This window comes from Haliotis cracherodii, unplaced genomic scaffold, assembly GCF_022045235.1.
Source record: "Haliotis cracherodii isolate W230 unplaced genomic scaffold, xgHalCrac1.p SCAF_3, whole genome shotgun sequence".
Taxonomy (NCBI): domain Eukaryota; kingdom Metazoa; phylum Mollusca; class Gastropoda; order Lepetellida; family Haliotidae; genus Haliotis; species Haliotis cracherodii.
Window position 1 is genome coordinate 70842033 of NW_027266286.1, and position 13951 is coordinate 70855983.

At 36.7% G+C, this 13951-nt stretch overlaps 1 protein-coding gene across 1 annotated transcript; it reads left to right on the forward strand.

Moving 5' to 3' along the window:
- Positions 1-8037: 8037 nt before the first annotated feature.
- Positions 8038-13626, forward strand: LOC139476075 (brain-specific homeobox protein homolog). Its single transcript, XM_071259315.1, has 4 exons — positions 8038-8062; positions 8527-8803; positions 11009-11193; positions 13357-13626. The coding sequence occupies exons 1-4, from the start codon at positions 8057-8059 to the stop codon at positions 13624-13626; spliced, it is 738 nt and encodes a 245-aa protein (XP_071115416.1). The 5' UTR covers positions 8038-8056.
- The last annotated feature ends 325 nt before the right edge of the window (positions 13627-13951 follow it).

Below are 13951 nucleotides of genomic sequence, written 5' to 3' on the forward strand. Positions count from 1 at the left end.
ACACCTACTACGATCACCTGAGCCAGCGTCCATCAACACACAGGTGTAAACCAAGATGATAACTTGTTTAATGTCAGGTAATGGGCCAATCATCTCGTAAAGTAGATTACCGCCTCTCTCCTAATACTCACCTACTGTGGTGATTTGTTACAAGTTGATAGCCAAAGAAAACCAAGGAGTTTTCTCTATACCTATTACGCTGTCTGGCTTAGCGGTACGGGTGGGGGATTTCCAACCAGCCAGGTAGCGATATAATCATACGACATTGGGTATTGTTGTTTGGGTGAGTTTACATAGCCGTACTTAGGCGGGCCGATTGCAATTGGTGTGTCTGACAGACAGTTAGTCGAGGCAGGACGCGTGCGGGTCACAGGTAAGGAGAGGCTCTCGCCTCTATAACAATTATTATCACAATACAATTGACTATTGTTCTTTTAACCATATCTCAACACTGATTGATCAGATGCCATAGTTGGTGTGAAGATTTAAGATTCTGATATGATTATGTATCATTTTTTTAAAATAACGGCTAGCATTTCATTACAGGACAACGCTTAAATATCTGAGCACGTTTTTAAATGCTTGACAATATAATTCTTACTGTGTAATCATTGTGTTTTATGTAAAAAATGCGATGCCAAGGGACCAAGTCCAATTAATTTCTTATTTCAAAATCGTTGCCATTTCTCAAATTACAATATTAAAAGTTTCCATTTATAACCAGGATAGGTTGGTATGATTAGCCAAACAAATGACTAAATCGAGAGAAAGATATCTTAATCGAGAACGGGAATCTGATACTTACAATTAAAATACAGGAAACTCACTCTGTAGACACACATAATAAACATGACATTAAACAGGTGTCAAACACGGATAATACAAGACGTTCTACAGCCATGGCGTTAATATACAGTGTCGGATTAACGAGACTTGACTGTAAATATATCTTAAGGTACAAACGTTTTGAATATATAATAAACATAATCATCATATATAATTATCAAAGAGATCGGAACAAATGTTTTAATTAAATTCCTACCCACAATTATTTTACCAGTATATACGTTTACTTGAAAATCTTGTTATAAAGCGAATTTCGAAACATTGTATTTAAGAAAAAGAGTTCAGGATCTTTCCACGCAAAGTTTGTTCAAGGATCAAATGGCAGCGTAAATATATATACCCGGCTGCACCTCCATTAGCTAATAGCGAACTGTAATGTATCGCTGCTGAGTTCACTGGAAACTGTTTAGATTATCTGTAACGTTGCTTCAGTATACATACCTTACATTTTGATGACCATCAATTTCACGGTCACACAATTCCTCAAATGTCAAATGACTTAAAGTTAAACGTCATTATCTGTCTTTTGTTTATTACTCACGTGTTGATGATTATCTTGAATGCAGATTTATAACTGTAATTGTAATGGTTTTAACTATCGTAGGAGCATCAGGTTTACAGAATGTTTCATCGATTGACACACAGTCTTCCAAACAAACAAACATTGGCTGTTGTGTGTGAGATTTGTTTTGTTTATGATCTTGTGTTTTTGTATGATCATGACATGATGCTAAGTCGTTTTCATGTTCGACAGATGTATAATGCCAAAACAATTCAATGCTTTCGTGTAGTCACATAGTTTTATATGATTTCACCCCTTGTTTATGTAAACAAAACGTACCACAAACAGTATACATCAGAACATTCTATATCTGCGGTAATCTCTTATCCTTGTTAACAGAAATGATATCATTTTGTTTGTAGAAAAATAGCACAACAACGGGAATTGCCATGTAGTATTTTATATTATCTATATAAAAGTCCCTTACCGCTCCAAATGTTTGTTTTGAATACTGTATTCTATTAATTTTGTCTGTGTCTAAATTATCGCGTTTAAGTCGAAGTAGATTGGTATTAATGTTATGTTCAGCTTGCATTTAATATTAAAAGGTCAGTACTATATTAACGTAAACATGCCACACCAATATTGATGGTACTACAATATCGGTTCTAAAATATCATAAAGTGACAATAGCAGAATAGAAAATTCGTCACCCCAAATAATATGCAATATTTATTTCTTAATACAATTTATAATCGAACCCCATAAAAAATATAGTTTTCTTTCATTTTTTTACTCGAGCAAAAGATAACGTGTGTATTTGTGAAAAAAAATCAAAGGGTTCATTGAGATTTTTTAAAGCCATACTTCAGATACTTTAAAACCAATCAATAGTCCAAATGTACTATCAAACCTGCCGTGATTTCCAGACAAGCGTTTTGCCGTCCGTCAATCTAACTGCGATCAGGGTAGGTGTGAAAGACTGCTTGACGCGTTAATTGTCCCGCCCCGCTGATAAATGACCGCCCAGCTACTGTTTTATAAGCATGGTGGACACAACACTGACCATTTCCTCATTCCCCCGGTCAGTAGCTTGAGGGTACGGACGTGTAAATGTTGTAACACTGATTTGTTATCATTAGCCCAGGATTGTAGCTGTATATAGCGCGGATATCGTCAGTATACTGTACATTTTATACCGACACTTGGAGGAATGGTTTACGCGGATTCGTACGTTTACCCAGAACACCAGGTAAATATATCGTATGTCCATGATGTTATTTTATATGTCAATTAATCCCACACAAATTGAGGGATTTAATCAGTTTACAGCGTGTTCAGAATGTCAGCGTTGTTGCAAATGAATGATCGGAGTGTTTGCATGTCATTTAAAAATGTTTGTTTTATATCATTTTTCTTTTTATCTTGCACGTCTAGTTTGGCTGTTGACGCGGTGTAAAACAATATTCACTTAGGAAGTCAACAAATTCTATTTTGTATTTAACAAAAAATGGTATAATCTAAATATATGTATATTGATTGAAATAGCTGTCTACACTTAAGTTACACCTGTGTTTTTCACAAGGGTCGACATATACAATTGCATGTTTGGCAAAGTCCTACCGTAGAAGAAAACTAAACTACCCATTAACTGTTATTTAACTATAATCCATAACTGTAATTTACCTATAATCCATGAAACTGCTTACATGACTGACCCAGTGTAAACACTTCCCCAAAACCCAGTCTGTGTATTCCGGTCATATTTGTTTACTACTTAAACGTGTTTTAAAATAATATTTTTTTATGCGTCATCTACCTAATATGATACTAAGCAAGTACAAAATGATGAAATACGCTGAAATATTTTGTATTTCATGGGGAAATTAAAGCCTACAAAAAGAATATAAATAAAAAAACTGAAATCGTAGATTTCACTAATATGTCCTTTGACAGTATAGCCTACCAGCCTCATCAACAGCCTCTTTTCACATGAAGTATATCATAGCGCTGACCTCAATCACTTCGTTTTCATTGCTATTATACGGCGATCTTCTTCACGACACACACACCTTGTGTTAAAAAGAACATGATCTATACAAATAACAAGGCAACGGCAATTCTATATTTATGTCAGCTTGTTATCTGGCAAGGGGAAAATCGATAGTCTTGTACTGAAAATGGTTGTATCTGAGACTCCAAGATTAACGAAATATTTCCAACCGCAGGATAGCTTTTCATATTAATACATTGTTTCAAAAGCACACTACTCATTATTTCTTCATTTCATTCTTTTCATAGAATTTACATATTATTTATCTATATTTCGTTAAAATTATTTTTCCGCCTTTAAACGACCGAGATACGTAAATTTCTAAGACCTGTAGTTGAGAAACACGTAATTATTGTTTCGAAGCATGTATACTACTAACAATGGGGAATAACATCAGGATAGACAGGATCTGTTTTGTTTGTAGAGTAAATTATTCCCTGAAGCTTTGTATTAATGGTTTTGACATATTCCATGCGGATATTTTTCTTAGAGCCATCCACACATAGTATTGTCAACATTCCTAATACATATAAAATGATGTTTAAGCTGTTTCGTTTCGCAATTACAATGTGCATTACGCACATGTAATTCTAATGGATTTTAAAAGGGATGGTTTCACAAATTACTGGAAAACGTCAAGTCCTTTCATCACAGTAAATAGTTGAAATAGTTGTGAAGAGATATTTTAATTTTACAGCAAATCCCTGTAATTTTCGTACATTAGCACTTTCCCACATGCCGCCTCAGATCTTAGCTTAACAGTGACGCAAAAACACCGTCATTTCACAACGCTATTTCACCACGGTAACATTCAATATGTCAGGGCCGTGAGTGGTCGAGGTTCGTAAGTTACCGAGGTTGTTATGCACGAAAAGGTGTGATTTATGTTGCAAATCTCACCTAACTTTAACCTCAATCAGCAGCTATTGCCGTCATTACCAGGCTAAAAGGATCGAAGATGTTTTTTCGCTGTTTGACCAGGGAGTGATATTTTCTGCTTTGTCGAAGACGTCGCTTTTACAAACTACATCATCTTTGCCCGCTTATTACACGAGATTTGGCGTTCAGATCTAAATACTTTGATGTGTTTTTTCTTGTAGGTAATTACTGCAATTATCAGTCATTATGCACGATTCCGAGGCTGGCCGTCAGGAGTCATTAAATAGTCAGGTTGGAATAGCCTCAGAACGAGGCTCAAATAGCGGGATAATAGGCCACCTTTACGTTGTTAAAATGGATGCACGATCCCACCCCAGTCCTTAGCATCCGGCACCAAACATCCATTAAAAAGGTGATTGGCGGAAGAATCAGGTCTCCTTTGGACTGGGGTTGATGCGCCTGACGTCGCTAGTGGGGAGCAAAGATGGCCAATGACGTAAATAGCTTGGAAATAGACCAATTACAGCTATTAGACCTCAGATTTTATTTAATTTCCAGGGCTGAAGAGGAAAGAGCGAAATGTGGCGAGGCATGTCCCATCGCTGGATGCATTTAGTTATTGCAAAGGGCCTTATTAGCTTATTTCCTGCCTCAACTCAGAATATGCACGACGTTTTGCGGCAATTTTTGTCGCATTACTGAACAGCATTTTATCCGGTTTGAGGGTATTTGCTTATTGTTGCCAGCCAACATTTCTAGTGCCTCCCAGGCCCTAACATTTACCATGGTTGTGACGGGTAATTTGTCAAATGGACGGCATTTTCATGGGGTTTATATGCCTGCTAGCAGGAGAGAGGGGGAGGGACAGGGACAAGGGGGAGGGGCGGGAAGTAGAAACGCGGGGTAATCATAAGGTAATCCTCCTAAATATCACATAATTGTACTTTGATGATAAACCACGCGCAGGGGTCTTTTCTTTGCTGCATAAAGACTTATTGATTTTCATTGTAAACGTTCTGATGCTAAATGCCAGTGATCACCCTGCTGATGGGCGTAGCAGGACTAATAACAAAATAACAGTTCTTTCATTTCGTTGTTTAATGATAAGTGAGAATTAAAGGTTCAAAAATGCAGAAAATTAATAGTTAGGCGATCTTTGAAGAACCTTCATCGTAAAAAATGACAATTTATCCATCTTAAAAACTAGATCTTGAGCAGCGTTCAACAGGACGAACTTTTGTCTCCCATCAACAAAACCGTTCCGGCGTTCGTAAATGATAAATAGGTAAAACCATATAGCTTTTTCAGCGATCATATAATTTTTAATTCAGATTAATTAAGATTATTAATTTTCACGGATTAACACGTGTATTGATAATCTAACATAACGATATCATTTTCTCAATACGGACCAATTCTCACTGTTTCACATCGAAAAACAATAACAATTTCCAAATGCTTAAGCTGCAGAGGCAGCCAAAAGCAAAATATTTCCATCACCTGAAGAAGCTATGGAAAGAGCATCAGTTACAAGACGGAAGGTATACAATAGCGGTTCTATGCTCTATGGTCTATAATGACAGGTACTATCTAATTAGGAGGCAACCGTAGAGGCTAACTAGCCACAGATAACCATAACTAGTGACTCAGTATTCAGAAGTACCCATGCCTTGGAAAAAGGTTACAATTGATGACTATAAAATCTCCGCTTTGCACTTGGAGTTTGCCTAATGAAGTAGGAGTCACATAAGAAACGGCCAAGCAACAACAAAAGGCTCCTTCATTTAGGCTTTGATTGGGGAAAAGGGAATCAAATTCACGAGCGTTCATTAAATTACAGTCTCATCCGTTTTGCTAAGTAAAGAATTCACACCACGCATCGTCATTAGGGCCAAATTAGCTAGTGATTTCTCTAACTGGCCTCAGAGGTGATCGGAGCTGTCGGGTAATGCTCTGTGCTCACATGGCTAATGCGTTTCGGTCAAAAATCAGACGAACGGGGCAAAAAAAGTCCCCCTTGAGACGAGAAGAGCGTTCGTCCAAGTAGCGTGGCAAGTGGGGTTGTTTATAGTTATAATTGGCATAATAGCTGGGTGATCGTGGCGTCTTGGCACAGTGTTGGGTGTGGGGAATAACACACACGAAACGTCGACACTGCGATGGGGATGGTTAAAGCCAGTTAGTCCATGAAATCACGACGTCTAATTCCATAATTGATTAAATCATTTCGTGCTTCCTGGCTGCCGAATTTGACGAATTACCGAACGGCGGGAGATGGAGTGTCGTGAATCTTAATGCTGCACAAAAGGCAATCTTTGAGTCGCATCCAGTCAAATCTCGTAATAACATTTGCGATAAAAATCACAAAACCGGTGGACAACTGCCCAATGCATGTTTAACAGGTCTGAGGGCTTCTGTTCAGTAGTCAGGCTACCAGAATATGGAATCGTTGGAGAAATGTCGTTTATTCAAACCACAGCGCCAGCCTTCAACACTGCATAATGCTATTAATTATACACATTTGAATGGCGAAGGGTCCATCATGGTAGGCATGCAACACACTTATGACAAAATAAAGTTGCAAGAATAGCGGAACATGCAATAGGTCCTGACAGATCCTAAACTTTTCATATTATTACTTTTAATATGAAGATAATCGGATGTAGGGTGTAGATAGGGGTGGGCCTGGTTGGTCGGGTAGTAGAAGTAGCGAACCCCACCTGTCCCCTGTTATTTCAGGTAGAATTACAACTGTAAAGAATTAATAAGTTCTTGACAAATCCCATTATGTATATAAGATATGATCCAGGTGTTGTATAAGTACAGGTGGTTCGTTTGACCCAAGCGCCGTTTATTGAAAGGAAATGTAATTTACGTGATAGTAGCGACGTTGTTGATATATTTCACTCTTCAATTGTTATTATTTTTACAGCTATGGAACTGATTTCTTGCCTAGATGTTATTATAATAAACCAAATGTGTTAAAATTTCACAGTCTGTTAAATAGTACAAAAATAGTATGTTCAATAAATGTTCGAAGGCTCTTCAATAATAACGCAAACATAAGCCTTGTGGGTTAAACAATATATTCATTTAATTGCTGTAAATTGTTGTCAGTTGTAAATAATCTGCCTGCTGCCAAGTAACGAAATTATAATTTGTATGACCTTCGTATATGTTTTTACCAGAAAAGCAAATAAAGTTATCTGTCTTGTATGTCCTATCCTACTGAAATGGAGGTGCTACAATTATGTACTAGTATTGTGATATGTATAAAATGATGACCAGGATTAATATTGCCACTTTGTTGAAACAGGCTGGTATCTGATCTCTCGATCAACAGAACCGCGCCGTGTTGTTTAAAACACATGTCTTTAACATGAAAGACGTTTGTCTTAGACATCACCGTGGAAAAAAGATCACTTAATGATTATGAGATATGTTCCCGGTTTGTCCACCTCAGCCACCGAGCCCAAGTCCTCAAGCGATTCAGGGCGAGAGCGGCAGCATTGACATGTCCCAACCGCTGCTCGCGCTATGTTAATTAGGCAACGACAAATCACAGTAATTTGGCCGAATTAGTCCAAAGGATTTTCGTGCGGAAGTATAAACCAAATTACCACTTGGGGTGACGGCGAATAGGCATCGGCGGACTGATACAATCTCATGTTCGATTGTTTGGCTAACACTTTTAAAGCTATCTAGGGAGGGTAAATGGTATTCTCCCGAGAAGGCACGTGGGCGCACATACGAGGTAATCTGGGCAGGAATAGGAGATGTTTGTGAGTTTGGGGAGAGTTGGTAGTTTTTGTTAGAATTTGACACTGATATGGTGATTTAACTTCTAAAAGATTCCGATTTCTCTATGTATTTTCAATTTAACATTTTTAAAGCTGTTGCTTTGAAGTTGATCAAATTCAGTTTCATAACCTTATTCATTTGAAGGACTTTCAACCCAGAAACATTAATATTTGATCTTTTTTACTTATTACCTTTTCAAGTTAGTATTATTTATAAAAAATGATTTCATACGTTGGCAAATTATTTTGTGTTATGTTGTGTGTATTTCTTGGCACGGGTGGTTTTTGATATGAACCAAAAAACTTTTTAAGGTTTTGAACATAATGCATGATATATATAATACTTTGTCATGTCATACGGGAGTAAGATGTTTATACGGGTGAAAAAAACAAAATATGAAGTCTTGTTCGTGCAATTGATATTAATTGTCTTGTTTTGTTTTCAGAAAAACGTACCAGGACTTAGCATGACAATGTCTTCTTTCACGGAGCCCCACACCAGTAGATCAACATCGTTCTTCATAGACGACATCCTCCTCAACAAACCTAAACAACTGCCTCGCGACTTCACGGCGGTGGCTGGACTACGGTCGGCATTCCCAGAGTACGGGTATGCGTGTCTCCCCGGGACCCCCGCCTTCTACACCCACCCGTTCCTGGCCCATGGGGCGGGGCTCATCCCCAAGCACCCAGACCACCCAGCCTTCCTCATCCCGACTTCCAGTAAGTACCGTTATACAAATATTCTTTTTTCATTTTTACAGAAATTGTTAAATGCGTTATTCGCTCAATGTTCATTATGGTGCGGATGTGTGTATTTTGACACTAAAAAATATATTTGAGTTTATTCAAAACGGACTTCGATTTTTAAAAGATATTTCGTTTCTGTAATAATTTTATGAAAACACTGAATATGAATTTCATAGTTTCACCGTTTATATAATATTAGGGTACATAAGGGTATAGATAAAAAAAACCGAAATGTATAAACAGTGTTCTTAGAAAATACTTTTTCCTCCCAGAAATGATAAATCGTTTCATGTGATGTATCTGTGTTATTCCCAAATAAACAAAACAACAAATATATAGGACATACCTATCATACATACGCAGTTACGTTACTGTTTAGCCGAGGAGGAAAACAAAGTAATAATTTAAAAAGACAGTTTATTTAAAATGTTTGTTGACTTCAATGGGAGAAAGTCCATAAAGTTTACAGAGCAGGACTGAAGATCGATACATTCCATGGTTTAGCCGTCAGTGGCACCAGAGAAACTGTTCGAGGAACTACCATCGCAAGGGAAGGACATGCCAAATATTGCTGAAAGATTTTAGTGACGATATAATTTTTTAAATATTTCTATTTACAACGCATGAAAGTCAACGTTTAGGCTGCCGTATGTTTCTTTGATTGGCAATTTAGGGACAAAAGTTATAGATTAACAGTTTGAATATTGATATTTAAAAGAGCTGCATTTACTTGTCTTTTCTCCTTTTGTTAAAATGTTCGGACCATAAGAATATTCGGAAAATAAATAGATAAATATATAAAATAAATAAATAAATAAATAAATAAATAAATAAATAAATAAATAAATAAATAAATAAATAAATAAATAAATAAATAAATAAATAAATAAATAAATAAATAAATAAATAAATAAATGGCCACAGGATAAAGAAAATTCCTATAGTACCAATTTTCATTAGAAACGTGTCAATCGATAAATATTATTCAAGAAGTTTCTAATAATAATTTATCAAATGTTATCAGCTTATAAAGCCAATGACGGAATGATATGAAGTACCTGTCATATGGCGGTTACACCAAACAACAATAGTTAGGCCATGATGTACAAACAAAGGACAGGTAGCGCACGTACTTTGAACTCGGCCTAATTGGCGGAGAATTACGTGTGCAACGTGTTGGCTTTATCTGACCCGCGTCTTGTAAAGTGCAATTAACAAGACTGAACGGTCACCAAAACGTAATCATTTAGTCGGCGCCTGCGTTGCATTATGGGAAATCATGTTCAGCACTGATCCCGTTAATTTGTAGTGAAGCCTCACTGATCCTTTTGTATAAGCTGTCAAAGAGATTCGTATCAGCATCTCAGGTTATTATTAAGATATGCGTAAATAAATATTGAAGTTTGATCTTCAAATTTGGTTATGTCCATGTTCCTTAGTTCTTGTATGATTGCTGGCGTTCGGGAATTATTTTCTTGACATTCCTTATGGATATATACACTTACAGATATAAGGTTGTCAGAGCAATGTCTAGCAATGTTTTCACAGCCAACATTAATGCAGATTACAGGACGCTAGTAATACAAGTAGGAATGTTTCCCTTTTGAATAATAATAATAATAGTAATAATAATAATAGTAATAATAATAATAATAATTATGATAGACAGTTTAAAAATGAGTTAGGTAAATATTCATTATCTAATTTAATAACATTCGTAACTAAATATTTATTTCGGTAGCATGACGTCATGGTAAGGCGAAATAAATATGATTTAACTGTCATTAGCTACAGAGTCGGGCTAATATGCAGTCCATGTTTGATACAAGACACTTAAGAACCTATTTGGTTGTATACTTATAATTTGTCTCGTTTATTATTTTAACAGTTTATAATCACCACAATAACACAAAGTCAATATCTCAGTTTCACGTATTTCCGAACCTAAACTGAAATGGGAACTAGGCGATTGGACAGTCCCCATTTATATGATAAAAACTCAAAATTCTTCACGAACGTGTCTGTTACAGTACAAACTGTCCTTGTGGGTGGTAAGGTAGTTAGGACAGAATTAAGTTCGCTTAATGCTACTGGAACTGAATTTCTGGTAGAGCATTACAACCCTTCTCACTTACAATATCACACAACCAAAACTGATTGTCTCCCTTGTTTTTGTAGGTCTCCCGCTAACCCCGCTGTTTCAACACGACAGCCCAGGCAAACACTGCCGCAGGAGGAAGGCCCGGACCGTGTTTAGCGACCAGCAGTTGAATGGGTTAGAGAAGAGGTTCGAAGCCCAACGGTACCTCTCCACCCCTGAGAGAATGGAATTAGCCTCTCAACTCAGTCTGTCAGAGACACAGGTAGGATGACATTTTTTTGTCCCTAGATATGTATGAATTGATGTTGGACGGGGAAGTCGAATTTGGCAGGTGCATCCATTTGAAAACTGATATTTTTGTGTCTCATAGAATATATTTAAGAAAAATAGGATGAATCTTGAAAAGACATTTTATGAAGTAATTATTTAGTAACGTGTTGCTCCTTATGTTTTAAGTATTAAATACAGGGAACCGCCGTCGCATTTTAGGTAGTTTTAGATCTGAATCTTTACCCCTTGCTATCGAAACAGGACGTTTTACAACTCCACCAACCCTTTTAGAAAATAGAATCTGCCCGCACTGTTTTAAATGTGCTCATAAAAAGTTTGTCGAAGATGAATTTCACTTTTTAATATTATGTCCTTTATATGAAGTATTTTACTTAGAGTTTTAAATCCGTTATTTGAAAATATTAGCGTTGATGACGCTTTCATTTATATTTTAAAATGTAAAGAAATTCAGCCTTTGTTAGCCAGTACACTTTTAAAGATTTTAAACGTAAGCAATCATTTAGCTTGGCATTTAGCTAGACATGTCAATTCTATTGTCAACGTATTTTATTGTATATAATGTATATAGTGTTTTATTGTGTCTCATAAGCCTAATGGCTGGGTGTTACTTTTTAATATGCCAAAGAACATGTATATATCGTTCTTTTGTAACACGTGACACGTTAATAAAATAACTCTCCCTGTTTAGTTATATAAGTGAGTCAGAACTATCGCCGTTCAAAGTAGTGGACAGAAAGTTTGATATCGGCTGACTTGTACTTAATTCAAGGGGATCAGGTTCGTCCGGAAACAATCAATTTCTACTGCATCAATAAATCCTCTGAAGTGCATATGCCTTTTATCGCAATTTGCATGAAAACCCAACTGTTATTAAAAAATATAATTATTTCAAGTGACATTCATCAAACTAGTCCTGAAGACCTGTACCAAATTTGAACTGTCCAATTAAGCTAATTTATACCAAAGAAATGTCGACCATGTCTCGAAAGAAATTGTTGGTTATCACATCATTTAATCTAAAACATATTGTCAACCACCCAAATTAGATAATATAATGTTTTGCTAATCCCAACTTATCGCTTAATGTATCCGGCGCCGGATATTAAGCCGAAGTAAAGCACATCTCAGTCCCTCTTAATGGCATAAGAAGCTGCTTACAAATGGTTGGAGAGCTCTTATCTCAGCAATTATACGGTAACGATATAACCATACTTACGCATCGTTCGGTGAAGTTGAAGGAGTCATTAGATGGTGAAGATTGCTTGAAGAAGGCAAAGCGATAATTGGATAGCAACATGGTTGATATTTAAGTGGCTCCAAAGTTATATGGATAGCCGGATTAACCAATAAAGACGCCGACATAAACATTGAGATAAATGTATCACATCACTTGAAGATAAGTGGTGTAACAGCGCGTAGAGGTGTGAATTGGATTGCTATATTCAAGATAAGATAGAATCATATGATGGCGCTGTAACGGGGAATTCCTTTACCGTTGAGTTATGTACAAGTAACTTCCACGGGTTCGTGTTGATCACGAGTGAGACAGAATATGCATCCTCAGGTTCTCGGAACATAACGGTACTTAGCAGCCTTTGATTACAAGTGCTATAGTTGTTTCAAACACGTGCTTTATGATGATATGAAACGGATTGTCACTATGATAGTCTTTTCATTTTGTAATTAGAATAAAGGTTAATTTGTTTCATTACATGTATCATACGTGTGCATTATTAGCATGTGCGACCTTGCACTCGCCGAGTTGACATCTGATATGGGTTTGTAATGTGAAGCTTTGCGTGTTAATGGAACCCCACCTGTTTGCGTGGACTATTGAGTTGGGTATTGCCATGTACAGTAAACTACGTTTATAACGAACACGCTTATGACGAACTTGCGGATATAACGAACTCTTTTTGTTCCCGTCCATTTGCTGTATATATATATATATATATATATATATATATATGCTTATAACGAACTACGGTTATAACGAACTAAAATTAGTGGTCCCTTTTAGTTCTGTATAACCGTAGTTTAATGAAAATATTATCCATATTTTCATTAATGTTCAGTTCGAGGAAGAAGCATCAAGTTGTATTCTTTGGTTTTAATGTCTCTTACTTACTTTCAGGTGAAGACATGGTTTCAAAATCGAAGAATGAAACAAAAGAAATTGCAACGCAAAACACAAGATGACAGCGACCCCTCTAACACAAGCGACAAAAACAACCAATCAGACAGCCACTCTGACGTAGGAGATGACCGATCAGATAGTGGCCATCTTGAAAGTGATACACCTATTACTAGTTACAAGGACTGCGCATGCTCAGATAACGAAGATACGGAAGAAATAAATGTTGTGGATACAGATATTGAACATCCTTCTACTTCGGCATCATAATATATCACAAAACGTTTTGGGAACAGCATTATGTTGAGTGCAAATGGGAGTTATCCCCCTTTGTGATATCCGGAAGCAAGATGGAATGTCAACGCATTCTTGATCAACACATGTCATCCCGGGAGAAGCCGAACGTTGTTTTGCAAGTTACAGAAAGAAGCAAATAATGACGAATGGTCAGAACGACACTCGGATCCTCTTGGCGTATTCCACGAAACTACAAAATGTGAGATTGATGTTAACCGAGTGAACGGTAGTTATTTGCAAACATTAGGAACGTCTTGCCCCCACGTGTGTTTTCATTTTCCATTGGGATATAATTTTT

Bases quoted from the DNA above. Each gene is read 5' to 3' on its own strand.
- LOC139476075 (XM_071259315.1), top strand. The intron at 8,804-11,008 runs GTAAGTACCGTT...TTGTTTTTGTAG, and splicing joins CTTCCTCATCCCGACTTCCA to GTCTCCCGCTAACCCCGCTG. The intron at 11,194-13,356 runs GTAGGATGACAT...ACTTACTTTCAG, and splicing joins TCAGTCTGTCAGAGACACAG to GTGAAGACATGGTTTCAAAA.